Source organism: Dasypus novemcinctus, chromosome 9, assembly GCF_030445035.2.
Source record: "Dasypus novemcinctus isolate mDasNov1 chromosome 9, mDasNov1.1.hap2, whole genome shotgun sequence".
In the NCBI taxonomy this organism is placed as follows: Eukaryota; Metazoa; Chordata; class Mammalia; order Cingulata; family Dasypodidae; genus Dasypus; species Dasypus novemcinctus.
Window position 1 is genome coordinate 106,908,267 of NC_080681.1, and position 16,442 is coordinate 106,924,708.

Here is a 16,442-nt window from a genome sequence, read left to right on the forward strand (position 1 = left end):
TTTATGGATGTGATAGTGGCTGAAATGAGTAGTCTAAGAAGATTAATGTTAGTAGAACAGCTGGAAGACAATACTGAAAATGTATAACAATGATTTTGGAAGTAGATAAGAATTGTGATTAATAATCCTGTATTAATATAATACAGGATTCTTCTATTACAGGGTGTTAAGAATGTGGTGATACATGGGAAAATATAACTAATGTAATTTATGCACTATAGTTAACAACTTTGTAATGTGTTTGTAGCAAAAGCAAAGTTGGTACTATATTAACCCTAAAGGTAAAAAAAAGAATATGGGTTTTGGTTTTGTAGGATATGAATACAAATAAGAAATTTTTTTCTCTTCATTTTTTTTCTAAGAAGATCTTGATTATGTCATTTAAGTAAACTGTGTTCATCTGTGTATCTTTCTGAACACTAGAAGAACTGAATTTTAGATGAGATAAAAGTGCCAGAAAAAGAACTTTTTAGGAGTAGTTTCCATAACTTGTTGAGCTGCCCTTTTCTGTTCTTTTATTCTTGTGAATTTGAAGTAGTTGTTAATGAAAAACAACTATCACCTCTATCAAAATTAAAATAGGACCTATCATTTTCTTGCTCCAACTGGTAATGAATCCACCCAAATTAGTAGGATTATAGTAAAGAATCAGAAGAATTATGCAGACTTTTCTCTTCAGAGACTTTTTTTTTCAAAGAGGTACAGGTGATTGAAACCAGGACCTTGCACATGGGAAGTAGGCGCTCAACCAATGAGCTACACCCACTCCCCTTCAGACTTACCACCACACAAGCTCACAGCTTCTACATTTCAAACCTTTATACACAAATTGCAGAACAGTTAAGAGATATTTCTCTCCAAAAGTGAATTTATTCCAGTTTCCCCCTTTAAATGGGAGGGATTAGATATGTCTCAATGTAATCTTGAGCCTTTAATGCAGGTAGAATGTGATGAAAGGGAATCACCACATGAGGAAAACAGTACAGTGAACCAACTATGTTCTCACTGCCCTCCTTCCTGGAGAAAAGGATGTCTGGCTGGCAGTGGTGAAGTCAGACATCTGTAATGTTTTTTCTGTAGAGGTGAGGACAGGCCCCAGTGGTGGACAGCCCCTCTAGGTCACATGAGCCTTTTGGGGTCTATTTTCTCCAGGTGAACCAGAGGCTTCAGTTGCTCAGCAAAGTTCCTCATGTCATCTGAGACCATGTCCTGCCCAGCTGGTGCAACAACACTTAGTTCTACAAGATAGGAGAGCGACAAGGCCTCAATGCTATCTGTGTTCCCTGGCACCAAGAGGCGGAAAATCTTGTACACCATAATCTTCATGATGCCCTTACGGAACAAGTGTCCCTTGGCGACAAACTCGTGGTCCATACGGAAGCCCATTTCCATCAGGAAGTCGGTGAGGTTCTCAGATGTGGCGATGTCCACACAGTTTCTCACCAAGGCATGGCGGTTCTTGTCTCCCATTTCTGGCTGTCCCAGGTAGCGCAGGTGCCAGGGTGCCCCTGCCCGATCCATCGAGCGCCGGGCCCTTAGAACAAACGGGCTGGCCTGCTGGCCCTTAAGAAGGAATACCATCTCATGGTCAACAAAAGTCTCAGGTTCCATGTTGTCACACAAACCACGAAGGCGGTGGATAAGGCTTTCTAAGCTGTGATCTAAAACACTTCCTGAAAAGGAAGAAAGCACTATTGAGCATTTGGGGTCATGGAATTAGCAAAAGATTCTAAAGACTTAAATGATAAACCACATAAGTTTAGTACACTGTTTTGTAAAGTGTAAGCGCTGTATGTGAGATTTTAAGGGATTAAACCACCAAGATATTGCATTAACATTATGAGAAAGTTATTCCTTTATCAATTTCTTATTTGGTATTAGAAAATCTTTAGGCCCTCTCTACCACTTGCTAATCTCCAGCATGCCTTGGGTTCAAAGCCTTTAATAGGCAACAGAAACTACATGAAATGTAATAATACTGTTTTGTTGTTGTTTTATTTATTTTAGCAATTATCTTCTATTTTTAGTAAAGAAAGGTTTTCCATTTATAGAAGAAATATAAAGCTTCTCTTTGAAGTAACATATTTAATTAAAAGAGAATGATCTACTTCAAAGAAATAGGTTAAGTAATTCTTAGTCCTCATCATATTCATCCTCTTGGCAGTATTTGATATGGCTGTAATGGCTTATACCCACTGAAATATTTTCTTTCCTTGGTATCTAAGATACAACTCTTTCTTGGTTCTTCACCTAACTCATTGGAGGATTCTAAGACCTACTCCTTTTCCTTTTCTCTATCAACAGTCTCTTCCTATCTAGATGACTTAATGTCATTAAATATCATCTATGACTTGAAGTATCACCTATGCCCTGGGGACTCTCATATTTTTTTCTCATGAGCTATATAGACTTATATCCAACTGCCTACTCAATTTTCCACTTTGTTTACCTAACAGACATCTCCATCTCAATGTGTTCAATATCAAATTGTAGATTTTTTTTCCTCCACAAACTTATTTCTCCTGCAATTATCTCTATCACAGTAAACGGCAACCCCCTGCTTCCAGATGCCCAGTCAAAAACCATGGAATCATCTTTGATTCCTTTCTTTCTCCTTCACCCTACATCTAAACCACATTAAAAAGAAAACAAATGCAGAATCCAAGCACTTCTCATTTCCTCAGTGACTTCCATCTAGTCCAAATAGCTGTCATTTCTCACATGGTCTTTATACTATCCTGCTTCCACCCTTGCCTTTTTCTTCTATTCTCCATACAACAGCCAAGTGAGCCTTTAAAAATATAAGGCAGGCCCCATTCTGATCAAAAGGGTGGAGCAAGAAGCTTTAGGGCTCCGTTCCCCGACAAAATCTTTGAACAACCAGGAAGAACTAGCAGAAACATCTTTCTCAAAACTCCAGAAAGAATTACAGTAACAAGGAGAGAAGTGAATCAAGAAAAAGGCCACCCAATAAAAAAAGTAAAAGGCCACTTAAAAGTGGTAGCATCTCATGATGGCCTGGCTGATCACTTCCCCATTCCATCACTGGCTCCCAGTGCATGTTCCAGGTGTAGGTTCCAGAGTGAGCAGTGTAATCTTCATTCATGAAATGGATGTCTGGCCCCATCTGTCTTGTAGTGGTCTGAGGGACACGCAATACCAGAACTTGCCCTGCATGTAGAAGGCAGCTCACACAGCTAGTCTACAGAATGCTGCAGGAGAGCAGTCAAGTGGCTGCCCGGGGGAAGGGACTGCTGGCTATAAGACATACAGTGCAAGACCTGGACTGTGAGGAAACTGTTTGCTAGGGAAGCGGGGACACGGGGATTCCCAAGCCAAATATGCATTCCCCAGACACAGGCAGACAAAGGACCAGGGAAGCCCTTGTGCTTTAGCCTGGAACAATTCTCTAAACTCTTTGTATTCCTTTTTGTTGTTGCTGTTGTTGTTGTTCACTTCTGACATTTAAAGAAAGCTCTGTCATAATACTAGCTAGAGTTTTTCATGCTGATAGCACTCACGCAGACATGGTGAGTGTTCCTAAAACCCACTGGACTTTCTGTAAAAGGTGCAGCAAACACTAACCCCACAAAGTAACGCAGTTCAAAAAGGGCAATGAGGGAAGCGGACTTGGCCCAATGGATAGGGCATCCACCTACCACATGGGAGGTCCACGGTTCAAACCCCAGGCCTCCTTGACCCGTGTGCAGCTGGCCCATGTGCAGTGCTGATGTGTGCAAGGAGTGCCGTGCCATGCAGGGGTGTCCCCCACGTAGGGGAGCCCCACGCGTAAGAAGTGCGCCCTGTAAGGAGAGCCACCCAGTGCAAAAGAAAGTGCAGCCTCCCCAAGAATGGTGCCGCACACACAGAGAGCTGACACAGCAAGATGACGCAGTGAAGAGACACAGATTCCTGGTGTCGCTGATAAAGTAGAAGCAGTCACAGAAGAACACACGGCAAATGGACACAGAAAGCAGACAACTGGGGGGGAGCGGGAAGGGGAGAGAAATAAATAAAAATAAATAAATCTTTTTTTTTAAAAAAAGAAGAAGGGCAATGACTCTCTGTATGCCCAGGGAAAGTGTCATTATGACAGGAAGCAGAATGGCTACGGTGGGCAGACTAAACCAATTTTCCAGAAGAAGGCTAAAAGTATAAAGAAGACTGTGCTCAAGGTTGAGCATAACTGAAGATCTAAGAGGATACTGGCTATTAAGAGATGCAAACACTTTGAAGTAGGAGGAGACAAGAAGATAAAGAGCCAAGTAATCCAGTTCGAAGCTTTGTCTTTTGTTATGACAATAAAACCTTGAGGTTATGGTCCAAAAAACAAAAAACAAAAAAACCCTAGCTGATACAAATTTAAGAAACAATGCTTCAGAGTCTAGATTCCAACAATAACACATTAAAATATCAAAATGTCCAGGTTTCAACAAGAGTATAAAAACATACAAAGAAATAGGAAGCAATGGCCCAAGGAGAAGATTAAAGCATTAGGAATCATCAACGAGGAGGCCCAGACCTGGGATGCATCAGACAAAGACTTTTAAAAAAAAGCTCAAGGAAAGCATGGACAAAGAACTAAAGGAAATCAGGAAAATGACAAAGAGAATATCAATAAAGAGATGGAAATTATGGAAAAGAACCAAACAGAGCTGAAGATCACAGTACCAGAAATTAAAAATTCCCTAGACAGGTTCAATACCAGATTGGAGCTGGCAGAAGAAAGAATCAGTGAACTTCAAGATAAGACCAGATGGGAGAAACAGCAGCAGTTGGCAGCCCAATTTTGTAAATGTTCTCAGTGCACTGCCACCTGCAACCTAGCATGCATCCCCTCTGCTGCCAAGTTGCCTAAGAGGAAGGTCAGCTCAGCCAAAGAGGCAGGGAAGGAGGAGCCCAAGAAGAGGTCAGCAAAGTTGTCAGCTAAACCTGCTCCAGCAAAAGTGGAAACAAAGTAAAAAAAGCTAGCAGGAAAGGATAAATCTTCATACAAAAAAGTGAAACCAAAAGGGAAAAGGGGAGCAAAGGGAAAAGAAGGTCAAGTGGTAACCAAGAAACTAAAGAAGATTTACCTGCAGAAAATAGAGAAACTAAAAATAAGGAGAGTCCGGCCTCTGATAAAGCAGAAGAGAAAGAAACCAAGTCAGATTAATAGCATATACCATTTCTTATCAGTGCCCAGTTTCTCCCTTCTTATACAATACAGAGGTATATTTTTATCAACTACTTTTTAAATACAATGCTTTGCTTTTATATTTCTAAGCTCTAGAAGAAACATTTTAAAGGAGGAGACTGGAATCCACCTCATCCCATTTTTTCCAGTGTAAAGCCCTTTTTAAAAGAGAGGAAATCATTTGCTGGTTATTTTTTGGTACAACCAGAAAACAGTTAGATACTGAATTATGGAAGGCTATGACTGTCTTGGGTGTCAACACTCCATAGGGTGGGGTGGTGGTGGCAGTTTTTATACTCTACAATACAAAGCATACTAAATGGTGATTCGGAGCCACAGTTATGCATTGAATATGTGTTGTAACATTTTAAATTACTTTCATTCCAGATAGCATTCCATTTGGTAGCACTGTTTCTTAAAATCACTCCTTATCTTGGTTCTCCCTATCAGAACTGTGCATACTCTGTAACATCCTTGATCATGGTCATCCAGTTTTCCTAATAACTTTGTTAGGTGCTGTGAGAAAATGGAAACTCTAGAGTATGTGGTGTGTATGATATTAAATTGAAAATCAGTGGGACTTATGATGCAACAACTTATTGACATTTAAGATATTGGTACTTGCTATCCTCTTGGGGAAGACCTGCTTCCAAATTTTAAGCTGGAAAGTCACTGAAATAACTTTAGAAAAGAATTACAATTACATGGCTTTTTAGGTTTTTGGTACATATATGAGGAATGTGTACAAACTGTTCACAATGTCTGATCTTCAAAACAATCAGTAAAATCTTAATTATAAAAGGAAAAAAAGATAAGACCATTTAAATCATCCAGTGTGAGGATGACAAAGTACAAAAAATGAAGAATGGAAACAGCATGAAGGACCTGTGGGACACCATCAAGCATACCAATATAAGCACTGTGGGAATCCCAGAAGAAAGAGAGAAAGGCACAGGGAGAATATTCAAATAAATGGTTGAAAACTTCCCAAATGTAATGAAAGACATGAATGTACACATCTAAGATGCTAATGAACTCCAAATAGACTCACACAGCACCAATTATTTGTTATAATCAAACTGTCAATGCCAAAGATAAAGAGCGAATTCTGAAAGCCGCAAGAGAGAAGCAACATTTCACATACAAGGGATTCTCAGTAAGATTAAATGTCGATTTCTCATAGGAAATCATGGAGGCAAGAAGGCAGTGGGAAGACATATTTAAAATATATTTGCTGAAAGCAAAATATCACCAAACTAGAATTCTCTACCTGGTAAAGCTGTCTTTCAAAAATGAGGGAAGGATTAAGACATTCCCACATTAACAAAAGCTGAGGAGTTTGTCACCTCTATACAGACCCTATAAGAACAGTAAAAGGAGTTCTGCAGTTGACAGGAAAGGACAATGGACAATGGACTTAAGCCAAAAGAAGAAATAAAGATCTCTGGTACATATAATGACAAGGATAAATATAAATACCAGTACTATTATATTTTCAATTTGTAACTCCATTTTTAAATTCCTACAGGATCTAAAAGGCAAACAAATAAAATGTAATGATAAATCAATGGTTTTGGACCCATAATGAATAAAAATATAATTTGTGATGAGAGCTATATAAATGTGAGGGAACAGAGGGTACAGAAACATAGTTTGTGTGCTATTAAAATTAAGTGGGGGAAGCAGCTGTGGCTCAATCAGTTGGGCTCCCGTCTACCATATGGGAGGTCCTGGGTTCGTGTCCCAGGGTCTCCTCGTGAAGGGAAGCTGGCCCGCAAGCCGCAGGGAGCTGATGGCCTGTGCCTGCACTGCGGAGAACTTACGCAGCAAGATGACGCAACAAAGGGAGACAAGCAGACACAGGAAAAATGCACAGCGAATGGACACAGAGAACAGACAACAAAACAAGACGCAAGGGGGGAAATAAGTAAGTAAATAAATAAATCTTAAAAAAAAAAAAATTAAGTGGTATCAAAGCAAACAAGAGATTGTTAAAGCTGTGGAATGTTAAATTTAAGCCCCATCGTAACCACAAAGAAAATACAAGAGAATATGCAGGGAAGTGGCTGTGGCTCAAGCAATTGGGCTCCTGTTTACTATATGGAGAACCCGGGTTTGATCCCTGGAACCTCCTGGTAAAAAAAGAAAATAGTACAGGCCCCATGTGGCAAAGCGATGCACCCAAAAAGATGATGCAACCAGATAGAAAAAAAAAAAGTATGAAAATGCATAGAGATAGAAAGTAGGGTACAGGCTGGGCGGGCAGGGGGGGCAGGGTGGGCAGAGGCAATGAAAAAATAATGCAAAAAGAGTGAAGAGTTTCTGTCTGATGTGAACGGAAAGTTCTAGTAATGGACGGTGGTGGGGATACTGCAACATTGTGAATGTGATTAATCCCAGTGAAAGCGATGCTTAGGAGGGGTTGGGATGATTTACGTTACACACGTTTCCAGAATTAAAAAGAGAGAAACTAAAGAGATAATGACAATTAAATACAATACATGACACTGAATGGGAATGGAAGAGAAAAGGCTCAAAAGGCATTATGGGGACATAAGAAAAAAATGGAAAATAGAATAAGCATTGTATCAATGTTAAATTTCTTGAATTTGATAACCGCACTTAAGATGATTACATAAGTGAATATCCTTATTCATAGGAAAGGTATATAGAAATATGATGTGTCCAAGGAGTATGATATGTGTAACCTGGTCTCAAATGTTCAGAAAATAAAGATACAGATAGAAAGAATGATATATCAAAATGTTAAAACTGGTAGATCTAGGGTATCTGAGTGAGTGGCTCTATGTTGGAGCTCTCTGTACTGGACTTGTAGTATTTTGCAAATGTATTGTAAATGTGAAATTATCTCAAAATAAAATAAAATTCTATATTTGAAGCAGCTAATACTCTTCTGCTTCAAACCTTCTAATAGCTTCCTTTGTCATTCAGAATAAAAATCCAAAATCCTTACTATATACAAAACCCTTACTATAGCGAATTCAGGCTTGAATTTACAAGCCCCTACATATTGTGATCTCTGTAGCCTATCCAACATCATCATATCCTTCCATGTTCCCCCTTGAGCACTCTCTCCAGGAACAGTGATCTTTATTTTATTTCCTGAAAATGCTAAGAACACACCCTCTTTAGAGCCTATTCCCTTATTCCTTAGGCTTAGATGTTATTCCCTCAGATATCTGCATGGCACACCCCATCATTTTCTTTAGGTCTTGGTTCAAATATCACTTTATCAGAGAGGTATTTTCTGACCACCCTAACTAAAACAGTATTATCTCCCATCAATCTCTAACTGTTTCCCTGTTTTATTTTTCTTTAGCACTTATCTCCTCAATTTTTTAGTCACCTTTCAAAAAATCAATTATTTATTCATTTCTTTAGCCCTTTCTCCCTCCATCCCTGGTACTTCAATTCTAGGACTATATTCAAATAATTGCTGAATAAATCTGTTAAAGTACATAAAACAGCATAAGTGTATTAATGTTCTTAACGGCAATTCAGACTGATAATCAAATAACTGAATTTTTTCTTTTTTTAAAAGTTAAAAAAAATTTTTTTTTTTTTAAAGATATACTGGGGATTGAACTTAGGACCTCATACATGGGAAGCAGGCACTCAACAAACTGAGCTACACCTGCTCCCTCAAATGACTGAATTTTACTGCAGGAAAAGCAACAGACCAGGTCTCAGTAATCACAGACAGAAGATGCTTGGGAGAAGGGAATGGTACACCATTGTATTCTGCATTTAAGAAAGTGTCAGACATGTGTTTGTTCATTCCTCAAACATGTAAAGTGCTTAGAAAGTGCTGCTTCATTTAACATACACTTATTGAATGCTGTGCCAGGCACTGCTAGGCAGTATGAGGTCCTGCCCTTGCAGATTATAGTTTAGTGGGGGTAGTAAAAAACCAATAAGTAAACAAAGGAACAGAAACACAAGGAAATAAAAGGGAAATGGAAATAAGATAAATGGAACCTCCTCAAAATTAAAACACTTTTGTACTTCAAAGGACTTTGTGAAAAGGGTAAAAAGGCAGCCTACTCAATGGAAGAGAATATTTGGAAATCACATCTGACAAGGGTGTAATCCCCTGATATATAAAGAGATCTTACAACTCAAAAAAAAAGACAACTTACAACTCAATAAAAAGACAAACAACCCAATTAAAAAATGGGCAAGACGTGAACAGACATTTTTCTAAAGAAGAAATACAAATGGCAAAAAAACATGTAAAAAAATGTTCAACATCACTAGCTATTAAGGAACTACAAATCAAAGCTACAATGAGATAACATTTCCAGCTATTAGAATGGCCACTATTAAAAAACCTGAAAACTATAAGTGTTGAAGTGGGTGTGGAGAGACAGGAACGTTTATTCACTGTTGGTGGGAATGGAATGCAGAATAATATAGTCACTATGGAACTCTGTTTGGCAGTTCCTAAGGAAGTTAGATATAGATCTACCATGTGACCCAGCAAGACCACTACTAGGTACATACCCAGAAGAACTGAGAGCAGTGACATGAACAGACATCTGCACACAATGTTCACAGTGACATTATTTTCAATGGCCAAAAGATGGAAACAACCCAGGTGTCCATCAACAACAAATGGATAAACTGTGGCACATACACGGATGGAATATTATGCAGCTATAAGAAGAAATGAAGTCAGGAAGGGGATGTGCCTCAAGCGATTGGACTCCCATGTACCATATGGGAGGTCCTGGGTTCGATTCCCAGGGCCTCCTGATGAAGTCGAGCTGACCTGTGTGGCGAGCTGGCATGCGCGGAGAGCTGACACAACAAGATGACACAATAAAAAAGAGACACAGAGGAAAGATATCAGAGATATAACAAATCAGGGAGCTGAGGTGGCTCAGGCGATTGAGTGCCTCTCTCCCACATCAGAAGGTCCCAGGACCAGTTTCCAGTGCCTCCTAAAGAGAAGGCAAGACGACAAGAGATGTAGACACAGAAGAACATGCAGTGTATGGACACAGAGAGCAGAGAGCAAGCATAAGCAGCAAGGGGGAAGGGAATAAATAAAATACATCTTTTAAAAAAAAGAAGAAATGAAGTTGTGAAGCATATGACAACATAAATGAACCTGGAAGACATTAGGTTAAGTGAAGCAAGGCAGACACACAAAAGGACAAATATTGTATGATTTCACTATTATGAACTGAATATAATAAGCAAACTCATGGAGTTAATAGCTAGAATATAAATCACCAGCAAATAGATGATAGAGAATGGAAAGAGTAATCTCTGCAGAATTAGAAATGAAGAGAAATGTTAAAAACACATTGTATTGTTTGTAGTTAGCAGCGCTAATATATGGGAATGGGTGGTTGAAAGGGAAAGTCTAAGATTGTGTATATCAGCAGAAGGAAAGCTAAAACTTGGGACTGTATAGCATAGCAAACCTTCTTGTCAAAAATGAGTATGGGGAAATGGACTTTGGCCCAGTGGTTAGGGCGTCCGTCTACCATATGGGAGGTCCGCGGTTCAAACACCGGGCCTCCTTGACCCGTGTGGAGCTGGTCATGCGCAGCGCTGATGCGTGCAAGGAGTGCCGTGCCACGTAAGGGTGTCCCCCGCGTGGGGGAGCCCCACGCGCAAGGAGTGCGCCTGTGAGGAAAGCCGCCCAGCGTGAAAAGAAAGAGCAGCCTGCCCAGGAATGGCGCCACCCACACTCCCCGTGCTGCTGACGACAACAGAAGCGGACAAAGAAACAAGACGCAGCAAATAGACACCAAGAAAAAAGACAACCAGGGGAGGGGGGGTGGAAATTAAATAAATAAATAAATCTTAAAAAAAAAAAAATGAGTATGGTTAAGAGTGTATATATAAGAATGTTTTTCTCTGAAACAGAACAAATGTACATTAATGTTACATGATGTTAATATCAGGGTGATATTTGGGCAAAAATACAGCCAAAGCAAACTATGGACAGTAATGTATAGTAATATATTAACAACCTTCCATCAATGGTTAAAAAAAAAAAAAGGAAGCATGCTAAATGAAAGAAACTAGACAAAAAGTACTACACATTATCTGATTCCACCTATACAAAATATAAATATAAAGGGATAGGGTTTTTTGTTTGTTTTGCTTTTTGTTTTATCTTTTTTCATTTTAGAGTAATGAAAATGTTCTAATATTGACTGAAGTGATGAATGCACAACTCTGTGATTATACCAAATGCCATTGATTGTACATTTTAGATAGAGTTTATGGTTTATGAATATATTTGAATAAAATTAGTTATAACCAAAAAAGGGAGAGTGGGTATAGCTCAATGGTTGAGTGCCTGCCTCCCACACGAGGTTCCAGATTCGATCTTCAGTACCTCCTAAAAAAAAAAAAAAAGAAGTGAAAGTATAGAGAGCAACTAGTACGAGTAAAGAAGAGACATTTCTGAGGGGTAGAGTGGTCAGAGAAGGTTTCTCTAAGTGGGTGCCACAACTGAGCTGAGAATCAAATGATGAAAACGAGATGGTCATTTGAAGACCTGGGAAAAAGTATTCAGGGTGGAGGAATCATCAGGTACAAAGGCACTGATGTTGGAAAGTGTCTGATGAATTTAAGTAAATGAAAAGAGATCAGTGCAACCGAAAGGTACTGAACAAGAAGGTGGCTGGTAAGGAAATGAGGATTTGGCATGGGTCAAAACAAGTTGGCCTTAAAGGCCATGGAAAAGGTTCCTTTTATTCTAAGGTAAACAGGCAGTTCCTAGCATTTTCATTCTCCATGATAAACATGATTGACTTTACATTTTTTTATCCCCCCTTGTGGCTTGCTTATTGTCTGCTCTCTGTGTCCATTTGCTGTGCGCTCTTCTGTGTTTTTACTTGTCTGTTTCTGTTGCGTCACCTTGCTGAGTCGGCTCTCAGCGGTGCTTGAGGGCTGGCGGCTCTCCACAGCATGTAGGCGAGCCCGCCTTCACAAGGAGGCCCCAGGACACAAACCCAGGGCTTTCCATATGGTAGATGACAGCCCAACTGAGCCACAGTCGCTTCCCTGAATTTACATTTTAAAAAGGTTATTCCAGATAAACTGGTATGGACTTTTCAACAAGACAAGGTCTTGGGGAAAAAAAAAAAAAAAAAAAAAAGGCAGGGGCAGGGGAGAGACTGTTCCAGATTAAAAGAAACTTAAAAAACATAATTATCAGGGAGTAGATGTAGCTCAAGATGCTTCCCACATACAAGGTCCCGGTTTGATCCCCAGTACCTCCTAAAAACAAAAACAAACAACAAACAAATGAAAAAACCAACTCAGGAGGGCCGATGTAGCTCATTGGCTGGGCATGGGCTTCCCACATATGAGGTATACAAGGTCCCACATTCAATCCCTGGCCCCAGTACCTCAAAACAAAACAAAACAGAACAACACAGAACAAAAAACCCCACAATTATCAAACGTAATGCACGAAAACTGATTGGATACTGGTTTGAAAAAAAGAAGTTATAAAATACATTTGGGGACAACTAGAGAAAAACTTTGAATATGAACTAGATATTAGATAATATTAAAAACTATGGTTAATTTTGTTAGATACTAATGATGGTATTGGGATCATGAAGGAAAATATCCTTGTTTTTTAGAGGTGCATACAGAAGTGTTTAGGGATAAAATTTTATGTCTGAAATTTTATTTAAAACTGTCAGCAAAAGAAAACAGGTCGGAAGCAGACCTGGCTCAACTGATAGAGCGTCTGTCTACCCCATGGAGGATCGAGGGCCTCCTGACCCGAGTGGGTAAGCTGGCCCATGGTCAGTGCTGCTGCATGCAAGGAGTGCCATGCCACGCAGGGGTGCCCCCACGTAGAGGTGTCCCACATGCAAGGAGTGTGCCCTGCAAGGAGAGTTGCCCTGTATGAGAAAAGCGCAGCCTGCCCAGGAGCGGCAGTGACGCACACACGGACAGCTGACGCAGTAAGATGATGCAACAAAGAGATGCAGTTTTCCAGTACTACGTGATAATGCAAGCGGATGCAGAAGAACACACAACAAATGGACAGAGAGAGCAGACACCGGAGGGGAAGGGGAGAAATAAATAAAATAAATCTTAAAAAAAAAAAACCAAAACAGGTAAAGCAAATATGGCAACATGTTAGCAAATCTAAATGAATACACAATGTGCATTATACTAGTCTATTTTCTTCATTTGAATTTTTTTTCTTTTAAAGATCACTGGCTGTTATGTGAGAAGAGACAAGAGAGGAGCAAAAGAGGAAGCAATGTAAGAAGTAGGAGGTTATTAAAGTAGACCAGGCGAAAGATGATAAATTAGGGCAGTGGTACTGTAGATGGAAAAAAGTCATACTTAAATACATTTTGGAAATAGAATCTATAGAACTTAGAGATGGACTGGATGAAGGGATGAAATGAAAATCAGAGATTGATTCATAAATGCTTGGCTTAAGCAGCAGGTAAATAACAGTACTACTTATTGAGATGGGCAAGGGAGGAGCAACTTGGGGAGTGAAAATTAAACCTCAGTATTTTCTCTGGGTCTCAAGTTTCCTCACGTGGGCAAAATACTTTCCTTCTGTTTCCTCATCTATAAAATGAAGCTAATAATAGTATATTCTTATAGCTTATTATAAGAAGTGGGTAAAACACTTAAAGAACCTAGTACAGAGTGGATGCTCAAAAACATTAACTATTATTATCGTCATTATTTTTAAACTCAATTTATTTTTTTTTAATTTTTAAACTCAATTAAAAAAAAATCATTGTTTGATCCACCAATTCCACTACTAGATATTTACCCAAGAGAAATTAAAACGTATGTCCACACAAAAAAAATCTGTATAAGAATGTTCATAGCAGCTTACTTCATAATAGCCAAAACTAGACGCACGCCAGGAGCCCTTCAATAGAATAAACACGGCATGATATATTCATACAATGGAATACTAATCAGCAATAAAAACAACACACCTAACAATGAATCTCAAAAACATCCTGACTGAAAGAAGCCTTACACAAGAGAGTACATTCTGTATGATTCCATTTATATGAAGTCTGAGAACAGGCAAAGGTAACTTTTAGTTGGGAAAAAAATCATAATGGCAGTTGTGCAGTGGGGAAAGGGTCAGGATAAAGTCAGACAGGGAAAGAGCTTGAAGGAAGTTTCTGGGTATTGATGAAGTTCATATCTGAAAAGGATTGGGTTACAGAAATGAATGCATTTGTTAAAATTCATGGGATGTCTACTGAAGATTTATGCACTTCATTATATGTAAATTTTGCTGAAAAAATAAATTTTGAACTCTAATTTTACGCAAGCTCAAATACTTAGGGTAAAGTATACTGAGATCTTCAATTTACGTTGAAATGAATAAAAAATAGGATGGGTTGATGGACAGACACATAAAAAGTAAATATTTTACTAAGTATAGTAAAAACAAAATTGTAGACCCTAGATGGAAATACATGGGTGTTCACTGTAGAATTCTTTCAAAATTTCTGTGTTTTAAACTTTTTATTGTCTTTGTCTTTTTTTTTTGTAATTTATTTATTAAATTTTGTTTTAAACTTTTAATAAGAAAGTGTTGGTACAAAAAAAAAAAAAAAGCTGTCTACTACCGAGTGTCAGAAACCGCAGGTTGCCTTTGTGTAAATCTCCCATCTCCAAAGAAGCTTAATAAAACAGAGGGAGACAGGTAACCCAAGTTCCCTGGTTCACTTACCTTGCAGCAGATACTCCATCATGTTAATGGTACCCCCAGTGACAGGCATCATGGTGACTGGTGGAGCCTCCATGATTTCTGTCTAACTTGAAGATAACAGAACTGGACTCAAAGACCCCAATCAGGTAAGGAACAGACACACCTGGAGAAGAGTTAGAATTGTTTATACATACATAAGAAAGGTAGAGAGATGCCAGGTCTGCTTGTGCCTTAATATTAAAAGATTCACTCATTCAAAATGTTTTGTGTAACTGCAATATTAGACAGGAACTATTCCAGGAACTGATGATACAGAAACATACAAAACAGACCCGGTCATGGCGTTACAGCATAATGTTCTAGTCTCAAGTTCTGAATCCTTCAAAAGTAAGCTGAACAATCTTGAGTAACCTCTGACCCTGGGACTCAAAGTCTTCCTTAAAAAATGGAGCAAATGATATCTAAACCACACGGCTATGTCTGACATAATGGGGGTGCCATAAAACCCAGAAGAACTAGAAGGTGATTTAAGGGACCGTGTCTACCCTTCATTTTACACAATAAGATATTAACTCGGGAAACGACTCAAGGATACACAGCAAGTCAGTGGAAAGGCCCGGACCAGACTAAAACCCAGGCGTTCTGCCTCTCTAAACACTGAAGGCTCCTGATAAAGTACGTCAGGTGGAAGCATGAAGTTCTTTTAAGATGATGGTTTAGGTACTCCTAAATCGGCTTTCAGAACACGTGCCACTTACACTAGTAACACAACTCCACTGGCCCTCTGAGCTCTTCCCTCAAAGTTGCGAATTATATACATCCGCGAACCTTTAACCTCGGAGCCTTTTAAGCATAGCGCCAAGAAGCCCCTAGCCCTCAAGTTACCGGAGACGCGCAAACCCAGTACAGCGAACTCGACCACTGTACGCCTTCTTCCTTCCCTTTCCGGTAGGCCGGCAGAAGTCGCACAAACCTGACGCCTAATCCCCATGACGTACGGGAGCCGAGAGGGCCCGAAAGGCGCTCTTTAATGCTCGGCAAGCGGAAGAGCAGGCGCAAGTTCTGGTGCTGCTATCCGGAAATGGCGACGATTTTCTGGAAATTCCCCACGGCCAAGAACGGCATAAATCGTCCATTAGGAAACTTTTTTTTCCCTAGTTCGATGACCTGGAGAAGTTTTCATTGCTAAATCTCATTGGACTGATAGGACTGAAGAAAGAGATTATGCGTAAACTTTGGACTCAGCAGTGATTCCCAAGGAAGAAAAGAGAGCCTAGGGCGGGGGGCTGCCAAGGAAAGATAGAAGGGGAAAATGTTATAAAATAAAGACCTCTTTTTGTTGGGTACCTGAGGATGAAAAGGAAGACACAAGCGTTATTCATCACTGAAAACTCTTATGTTTCTCTCAATTAGGGAGTCCAATAATACACTTAATATTTGTTAACTTTACTGTGAACAGAACTGTGTAGTTATCTCTAGTTATAGTTCCACTTCTAGCTACAGTTCCTGCTCCAACCTACAACTACCTCCCTTTCTTTCTTTTTTTTTAATTGAAAA

General features: G+C 39.4%; 1 protein-coding gene across 2 annotated transcripts; it reads right to left on the minus strand.

The window, feature by feature from the left end:
- Positions 1-850: 850 nt before the first annotated feature.
- Positions 851-15,896, minus strand: MED18 (mediator complex subunit 18). Of its 2 annotated transcripts, none has more exons than XM_004455693.4 (3): positions 15,771-15,896; positions 14,907-15,048; positions 851-1,673 (listed from the first exon to the last, which is right to left on the minus strand). In XM_004455693.4, exons 2-3 carry the CDS (start codon positions 14,977-14,979, stop codon positions 1,120-1,122), a joined length of 627 nt encoding a protein of 208 aa, XP_004455750.1. In that variant the 5' UTR covers positions 14,980-15,048; positions 15,771-15,896; the 3' UTR covers positions 851-1,119. The 2 variants fall into 2 exon arrangements, with proteins under 2 accessions (XP_004455750.1, XP_004455749.1); XM_004455692.4 differs by having other exon boundaries at positions 15,644-15,847.
- Positions 15,897-16,442: the final 546 nt, after the last annotated feature.